This window comes from Impatiens glandulifera, chromosome 4 (genome assembly GCF_907164915.1).
Source record: "Impatiens glandulifera chromosome 4, dImpGla2.1, whole genome shotgun sequence".
Lineage (NCBI taxonomy): Eukaryota > Viridiplantae > Streptophyta > Magnoliopsida > Ericales > Balsaminaceae > Impatiens > Impatiens glandulifera.
In genome coordinates this window covers 57,591,981-57,600,491 of record NC_061865.1, presented here as the reverse complement: position 1 = coordinate 57,600,491, position 8,511 = coordinate 57,591,981, and the positions used below count along the sequence as shown (strand labels likewise).

Here is an 8,511-nt window from a genome sequence, read left to right as displayed (position 1 = left end):
TTAATTTGAAAACATGTTTTTATTGGGTAAAAGTACTATAATCAATGTTTTTTTATTATTAAATTATCAAAATACTTTTAATATTTTAAATTATTATAAAAACAAAGTAATAACAATTTAAATGATAATATGAATAATGAGATATAAAGGCTATCATTAATAAAAAAAGATTTTTAAATCATAATTGTTTTTCATAATATATATATATATATATATATATATATATATTTAGAGAAAATCATTTAAATATAAAAAATGCAACGAGGTCTCCGACGAAGACGAAATTTGTGAGCTCTCTTACCGAAACTCATATCAAGATTTATAACATTACGAAGGATTCACAATAATTGTTTGAGATGGTCGATAGTTCGTAACTTTCAAATTATATTTTTTCACTTTTAACTAAATATTCTTAATATATAATTATTAATAAACTCATGGATAAAAATAATTTTATAGTTTTAAACATTAAATTTACATTAAAATTACATTATTTAAATATTGCAACAACTCTAGTAAAAAAATATATATATATAAATAATAAATAAGTAGGGCAAAGAGGGGAACCATAATACAATTAAAAACACAAATCATTACCCACAACCACAAGGTCAGTCAGTCTCATTTGTCACCACAAAATCTAGGGTCATGTGGGGACATAATCCTATTAATTTTATTTTAAAATGATTTAATAATATTTTTGTCACAATAATTCAGGTGACTAGAATTTTGACCAACAATTTTCAATAAAAACAATTTAAAATTTATTTATTTATTCTATAGACTTGCATTCTATTTATTTGTGTAAAAGGAGCTTTTGATTAACCAAGATAATACACACAAAAGTCACACATATTTAATACAAATTATGATACATATTTTAATAATTCATTAAATCAAAAATAAATTGAAACATCAAAACATAGAAATCAACACACAATGGTAGCTCTAATGATGGATGCTTGTGAATTTAGAATTCCATTGTCAAAAAATTCAATGTTCTAAGTCAATTAAGTTGTCACAAGTATTCTTTTTCTCATAGTTGCTAAAATTTGCTCAATCCCTTATAAGATTGAACATTTAATGACACTCTTCTTATTAAGAAATAATCAATTGATTGATGATGATGATCAATGTAACATAGGGACTTTGCTAAAAACCAAAACTGGAAAAAACAAAAAGAGAGGAGAAAATACAGCTGACCTAACATTGGCAAACATCGATTTTCAAGAAGCAGTTCGAAGATGCGAGCTTGAGCTTTATTTGTAGAAGAAAGAATGTGGAATCAGTTCTCAAGAACTCATCGATTGTGTACTGCAAGCATGTTGAATTGATGAATATTTCTCTGTTTATTTCCATCCAACTGAATCAATCGCGTCTCTTGCTGATTTGTATAGTTCAAGCCTCTTCCATATTTGCTGTCTTCTTTCCATCAGTGTTGGATCTTCATCCAACATTTTACCAAGTTGTTCCTTCTGCAATGGTGAAGGGGATTGATTACATGGTTGTTAAGGAAGCAGTTGTTTGGTCTTCAGACCATGTTAAAATACAAAAATCATGTTTTCATTTAAAAGAAATCGCTTTGTGACAGGATATATAGTAAGGCGTTTTGAAATTTTACCTCCTTCCTGCCAACATTAGCATAGAACTGATTGAGCAATGCTCTCTTAGCCTGCAGGACTTGACATGTAACAACAGCTTTGGGGATTGAGGTCTTCAATGAATCACATACCATGCTGACATAAGCAGTAACATTTGATCCTGAAATGAATTCAAATTATAACCTCATTCATTAATGCAAACATTACAAAAAGGAAAAAAATTGCTTACCAATCCTCCGTAGGTGCTGGTCTCCGTATCGATCTGTATTTTGAGTTGAAGCATTTGGGGGTGGATTTGAGTTCTTCTCTGGTTCCATCTGAAGTTTTCTGAAAAATTCAACAGTCAGATAAGTGGACTCCATCTCCACCAATCTCAATACTGTTCTCCTGCTTTCATCGCGGAATTTTTCCAATGAATCATTTGCAGAATTTGCTATGTCAGCTTGAAGAGATGGAAACCGTTTAAGTTCCTGAAATTGTTATATTCTCAATTGATGTTTGTTCAATTTCATGTGCAAATGACTTAGTTTTATAACCAATTCGTTCACCTGAGTTGCTACTACTGCCTTCCTCACAAGCTCTTTCAAGATCAAGTGTACCTGGAAAATTAAACAGAAATAAAAAATCAGAATATTCCAATCAAACCATATAAAGCTTTTCATAGAACAAAGCCTTTATGGTAGTAAGTAAAGAGTAGTTACAGCATCAACAGAAGCTTCAGCTGGACCCTTGAAATAACCCAGAGAACCATCTATTAGTCTCCTGTATCCTTGTTCTGGAGCAATCAAATGAGGTTGATAACCATCTGCTTCTGAGATCACTTTCTTGACATTGCTTAGAGAAAGATGACGATCCAATGGAAGCTTTTTCATTGCTGCAGGTAGTTGATGATCGAAAACACCATATATTCGATCTCCACCTGGTCGTCTGACAACGAAATATCTTATTGCATAATGCAGACAATAATGATATCATAATCAAATGATAAAGACACTCCATCTAAAAACACTTATTGTTTTTGTTTCTGTATTTGGATCCATTTTTTTATAGATACAAAAACATTGAAAACTAAATTTAGTAAGACACGAATCCAGATAAGAAAAAACAAGTGTTTCCAAATGGGGCCCGAGTTTCAGAAAAAAATATAAGTATCGAATACCCTCCATCCAAGTGTTCCTTGAATACCCGGTCAAATGCTCTGCACATTTCTAAAATCGTGTATAGTTGAGCCTGCGTAGTAGAAATCAGACAAATGGATTGAAATCTAACAATATATTTCAGCAATTTGTGCATAAACAATGATTTTTGTAAACGTGTAAACAAGTTATTCCAGTCGAATAATTTTGTTTTTTTTTAAAATGATAAGTTCCAAAGGCATTACCCCACCATCAACACCAACTGGTCTTCCGATGCGATCCAATTCTGCATTGAGCTCATCAATTGTCTTATTTATCAAGGCAATGATGCTGGGTATACGCTGCCTAATTACTGCTTCGAGATGCTATTACAAAATAAGATAAACACTGGGATGATTTCAAACAAACAAACAGATGCATTTTTTTAGGCTACAAACCTCAGATAAAAGCTTTGCCAGATATTCAGCACCCATTTTGTGAGCCAGGTGTCCATACTCATGGCTAGATTCAAAATACTCGACCTCCTTTCTTCGCGCAGCTAACATGTCAACATTCTTGTTTATATCAGCTTGCGAACGGTTCACAATTCCTACCCATGGATGTAGAAGCCTGTATTGCCTTCCTTCAAGTACCTTCAACATTGTGAAAGTTTAAAAAAAACATGAACAAATGTCTTAAGTGACAAAACAAAGTCAATTAGCTATAACATACATCCACAGCGTTTGTTCCCTTGTCCATAAGATCAAGCTTAGTGAGCACTCCAAATGTTCTTTCACCTAACATAGTTGTAATAACCACATATAAGTAGAGTATCTTTAGTCTTTGCAGCCATCATTGAATAAAAATACCCGTAGGATCAACTTCTTTAGCAAGCTTTATAGCATCAGAAGTGGCAATATCTTGATTAGCAGGAGAAATCGCCAGAATAATACAATTTGGCTACATATGAGAAAAACGAAAAAAAATGTTGTACGCGTTGTTAGTGACATTTCTATAACAAATTGAAACCAAAAGAAGAAAATCAACTACTAGAAACCAAGGATGAGTCTAGTTTAGGCACAAAAACGGTTGAAATGTACTCAAAGATAGATTCAGAAATATGTTTTTGTATATGGAGAGGTTTCCAAATACAGAAATAGAAATAATAAAGTGTTTTCAGTTGGGGTTCCTCACCTTTTCAACATAGGACCTAACCATATTCTCGATATCTTGAACGATACTATCAGGTTGTCCGTCTGTAGAATGAAGTCAGAACAGCTGAATGAATTGTGGAACAATTATTGGCATCAAAATTGACAGCAATGAGTTTTCATTTAGATCTTACCAACAGCAACCTTAGTTAACCCGGGAAGATCAATTAACGTCAAGTTAACAACTGCAGAACAATTGCTTACATCAAAATTTTAATACAATAGCCAAAGAGAATAGTTATGCAAATAGGATATAAACCATTTGGAGAATATATGCTGAGTTGAATTGGAATATTGGAGATCTGTTTCGACTTTCCAGTAATCCGGTCTGTTTCATCCGCAATCTCCTTACGAACAGAAGCTGCAGGTTTTAGAAGAAGCAGATTTTCATGAAAATTGTTATTATTAGAAAGGATATTGGAAATTAGCGTTTGAAACTTTACCAAAATCAGTGAATTTTTTGTTTCTTGCATGTAGGAACTCAGCATATTCAGCTCCACTCTCTATCTTATGTAATTGCAAAACCAATGGCCTCCTAGTGACAATACCTTAACGATTACAAGAAAGTAACGTTGAAAGTAAGAATTAACTTACACAAACCCTAAGCATTCATCGGTATAACTATAATTAAAGTTCATAAGATGAAGAGATTACCCGATCCACGAGGCAAAAAGTCTCTTCCAACTACACTTTCTAGGACCGATGACTTACCAGAACTCTAACCTCCATGAAAAGAAGAAGAAGAAGATCGTTATGGATGTGCATCAATCAATTTTGTAAAGGAAGAAAGAAGCGGAAATGAAATGGACCTGGCCTCCTACTACAGCAACAGAGGGAAGAGCTTCCCAAAGAGACATTCCTTCGCCACCATAATCACCGAGAACGGTGCAAGCTTGCTGGATTCTGTTGACTAAACCGATCAAACTCTCCATTGTCGCCATCTTTATATTCTCGATGATCACTCCTCTGTTGCTTCTTCTTCCGATTTGGTTGAAGAGATCTACTCTGGTTTTAGGTTATTCTTTTCTCTTTGGATTCGAGAAATGCAATGCGCCAAAGGAGAATGGGGAGAATCGCAAACGATGGAAAACAGAATAACGGTTTCTTCATTTTGCTATTCCAATATTTTGACCAAACAAACAATCCCGAACGATTTTATAAATATTATAAGCACTTTTTGTATTTATAATAATATTATAGATATATAATAAAAATCATAAATATTTTTCATCTTATAATTCCTGATCTTTATAATATTATAGTCTTATAGATATATATTAGAAATAGTAAATATTTTTTTTCCTAACATATTCTCTCTTAACTTTTCATCTTCTCTATTGAGCATCTTTCAATAGAACTATCAATTTCTCTTTTCTCTTCTCTCCAATACGTTTAAACGAGCAACGAGCAAATCGATCAAAACATGATCTCGACTAAAATATGTAACATTTATTAATAAAATTTAATTTTCAAAATTTTCGAGTTTGAGTAATCAAATTCTTAACTAGTCGAGTATAAATTTTGGTAGTGAATCGAGTTCGAATATATATAATACAAATAGAGTTCGAGTAATATGATACTCGATTCGATTAGACTCATCTACACCATAGTTATATCTAATTCTGTGTCATCCCTAAAGTTACTAATTACTTTATTTTATAAATCTAATGTATATAGAGAACGTCAGGGCCGTCTCGTTCATTTTTGGGATTTTGGGGGCTCTGAGCGATCTAAGATAATTTTGAATTCAAAAACAATATTTAATAAGAAAAAAATATGATTTGAGAAGGATTTCAAAGATTTAAATAAAATTTTGAGTCATTATTGAGAGAAGGATTTGAAAGAGACGAGTAGAAAGAAACATAAAACCTAATTTTTTTTATAATATTGCATAAAAAAAATTTTTGTCCCTGGGCGGTGACCCATCTTACCCACCCTAATAACCGGTCCTGGTCCTGGTCCTGGAGAGCGCCGTTGGAGGTCCTGGTTCTGGAGAGCGCCGTTGGAGCATCAACTCTACAACGACCCACATCTGACAAATGCTGGGGCATCGACTCTACAACGACCACATCTAAGACGCTGAGGCATCTACTCTACAATGACCCACATCATGTAAAAGTTAGAAAGAGATAAAGTTCGAATAGAATGATTTGAAACAGAATGTTTTCGAACATGTCCCGAATGCTCCCCAACATGGTTTTTCCCTCTCTAACCTTTTATATTTATAACTTTTTCTCACTAACCTTTTGTTTTTGCGTTTGTCCTCAAAGTCACTTTCCATATCTTTATTATATATATAATTTGTATTTAGGTAAAAAAATTGTAATTAGATATAACTAATGAATTTAAAGATAGAAATGAAATTATTTTAGGAGAGTAAACGGAAAGATTAGTATAATAGGAAAATGAACATGAAAGATAAGTATAAGTAAGTTTAAGAAAGTAAATATGTGGGTATAATCGAAAAATGAATGACAAAAAAGGGTATATTGGGAATGTACGCACGGAAAGACTTCCGTGGGCGGCACGTGTTGATCATTGACGGTGACAGATGTCAATTTCAGTTCCATCGCCGATGCCTACTCTCTCTCTTAGTAGCTAAGAAAAGCATCCATTCATATATGAAAGAAAATACCGATCGTTCTGAAATAGATCGAAATCAATCCAGAATCGGAGATCATCATCGAATTGAAGAGGAAGAAGCAAAATCCAGTCCTTCCAGTAATATTCTTACCACCAAAAACATCATCAATGGCGTTAGAATGGGTAGTTCTAGGTTATGCCGCAGCAGCAGAGGCTATAATGGTTCTCCTCCTTACCATCCCTGGCTTGAACGCTCTCCGTAAAGGTCTAGTCGCCGTCACTCGCAACCTCTTGAAACCGTTCCTATCAATCGTACCGTTTTGCCTCTTTCTCCTCATGGATATTTACTGGAAATACGAGACGCGGCCGAATTGCGAATCGTCTGATTCGTGCACACCGACTGAGCATCTCCGTCACCAGAAATCGATCATGAAATCGCAGAGGAATGCGCTCTTAATAGCCGCTGCTCTTACCTTCTATTGGCTGTTGTATTCCGTTACTCATCTTGTTGTTCGTGTTGAACAGTTGAATCAGCGTGTCCAGAGGTTGAAGAACCAGGAGTGAACTGATCTGATCTGATCGGATTGGATCGGATCGGATCTTCTTTATCTTGTTAAATTGATTTATCAGGATATGATATGAACTTGTACGAATTTAGTGACATTTAATTTGGTTTTTACAGTGATTATAAATGTATGCTGATATATATATATCATGGATTGATTAACTAATGAATTTGGCTTACCAATTATCATCATCTCATCTGTTAGGGTTCTTATTATCATTCCTCTGTTACTGCTGTAGTTGTTACAAATCTTGCACAACAATTATCACAGATGAAGTTTGGAAGATGAAGAAGACGACGACAATCGTTTAAGTTACAGTAAGGTTTGTTGCAGAAGCTGCATTTTGGAAGAAGAAGAAGCCAACAAGACGAACATATTACGTGATTGCAGGCCGTTTCTTCTTCTTCGTATTCATCTGATTCGAAACATCCGCTGCATTCTACACATCTCGGTATGCAAATCTCACATCCTCTGCATTTACAGTCGTTTCTGGAACAATCAAACACAATTCTCACTTCATCGCACTTCGGACATATACTCACATCAATCGGATCATCATCATCATTATTAATAACCGACGAGTTCTTGAATTGTTGATAGAATCGAAGAGAAGGCTGATTGTGATGATGATGATGAAGGAAGGTGTTGAGCATTTGAAGATGATGTTTATCTATATTATAGATTCCATTAATCTTCAAACTTGTTAAGGTATGGGAATTCTCTGTTAATGTCTTAACAGATCTTATGATTCCATCTATGGTTAAACTCGTACAACCTGGTAAGTACATCTTTAAGAAGAAGAAGAAACGAACACATTACAGATTAGTTAGTTCAACTTATATGAAAGAAGATTGGTTTTCAATTTACCTTTGTGATGAAAGGATTGTTTTCGGAAACAATTTGAATTGCGCTATCAGTGATTTTGGTGCAGTTTATGAGAGCGAGTGTTGTAAGGCGTCCACGAGCTTTGGCGCATAACTGAAACAGGATGTTATCGGATAGGCGGGAGCTTAGAGGTGGTGTGACGCTTAATTGTAGCCATGGAAGGACATCATGGTTGACTGCATCTCTTAGTGATCTGCAAACTGCTCTCGTGGATAGAAGATCGATAAGCGGGAGGTAAGTTATTATCAGAAACAACCCTTCATGAGGTGATTCGCCATTTCTTATCGCAGCCATCGAACTCTCTGCGAAGCTCTCTTCGTCGTCTCCCATAGAGAATTCAGATTTGTTCAGTTAGGGAACTGGAGTTTGAGAGATGGAGTAACAACCTTATCTAATATCTAACCACAAATATGTGAAGCACATTCATTGTTTTTTTTCTCTTTTCTTTTAAGTTTCTATTATTAATCTTATTTATTTCCAACATTAACCTGTCTAATTTAAAATAAAATTAACAGAACATCAAATTTCAAACAATAAAAATAACAAAATT

General features: G+C 34.1%; 3 protein-coding genes across 3 annotated transcripts; 1 reads left to right on the top strand and 2 right to left on the bottom strand.

Moving 5' to 3' along the window:
- Positions 1–1,067: 1,067 nt before the first annotated feature.
- Positions 1,068–5,052, bottom strand: LOC124934088 (phragmoplastin DRP1C-like). Its single transcript, XM_047474560.1, has 16 exons — positions 4,737–5,052; positions 4,582–4,645; positions 4,371–4,475; positions 4,187–4,288; positions 4,062–4,112; positions 3,911–3,972; positions 3,586–3,676; positions 3,449–3,513; positions 3,175–3,369; positions 2,983–3,102; positions 2,761–2,831; positions 2,303–2,528; positions 2,150–2,200; positions 1,831–2,071; positions 1,622–1,761; positions 1,068–1,475 (listed from the first exon to the last, which is right to left on the bottom strand). The coding sequence occupies exons 1-16, from the start codon at positions 4,866–4,868 to the stop codon at positions 1,350–1,352; spliced, it is 1,842 nt and encodes a 613-aa protein (XP_047330516.1). The 5' UTR covers positions 4,869–5,052; the 3' UTR covers positions 1,068–1,349.
- Positions 5,053–6,507: 1,455 nt separating this feature from the next.
- On the top strand, positions 6,508–7,641 carry LOC124936709. The gene has a single exon (XM_047477228.1). It carries the CDS (start codon positions 6,679–6,681, stop codon positions 7,072–7,074), a length of 396 nt encoding a protein of 131 aa, XP_047333184.1. The 5' UTR covers positions 6,508–6,678; the 3' UTR covers positions 7,075–7,641.
- LOC124936708 (F-box protein SKIP28) lies at positions 6,556–8,334 on the bottom strand. The gene is made up of 2 exons (XM_047477227.1): positions 7,944–8,334; positions 6,556–7,864 (listed from the first exon to the last, which is right to left on the bottom strand). The coding sequence occupies exons 1-2, from the start codon at positions 8,289–8,291 to the stop codon at positions 7,292–7,294; spliced, it is 921 nt and encodes a 306-aa protein (XP_047333183.1). The 5' UTR covers positions 8,292–8,334; the 3' UTR covers positions 6,556–7,291.
- Positions 8,335–8,511: the final 177 nt, after the last annotated feature.

Bases quoted from the DNA above. Each gene is read 5' to 3' on its own strand.
- LOC124934088 (XM_047474560.1), bottom strand. From the start codon at position 4,868: ATGGCGACAATGGAGAGTTTGATCGGTTTAGTCAACAGAATCCAGCAA. The intron at 3,677-3,910 runs GTGAGGAACCCC...TCTCATATGTAG, and splicing joins TTAGGTCCTATGTTGAAAAG to CCAAATTGTATTATTCTGGC. The intron at 2,529-2,760 runs GTATTCGATACT...TTTCGTTGTCAG, and splicing joins AAGGAACACTTGGATGGAGG to ACGACCAGGTGGAGATCGAA.
- LOC124936709 (XM_047477228.1), top strand. From the start codon at position 6,679: ATGGCGTTAGAATGGGTAGTTCTAGGTTATGCCGCAGCAGCAGAGGCT.
- LOC124936708 (XM_047477227.1), bottom strand. From the start codon at position 8,291: ATGGGAGACGACGAAGAGAGCTTCGCAGAGAGTTCGATGGCTGCGATA. The intron at 7,865-7,943 runs GTAAATTGAAAA...TTCTTCTTAAAG, and splicing joins ACAATCCTTTCATCACAAAG to ATGTACTTACCAGGTTGTAC.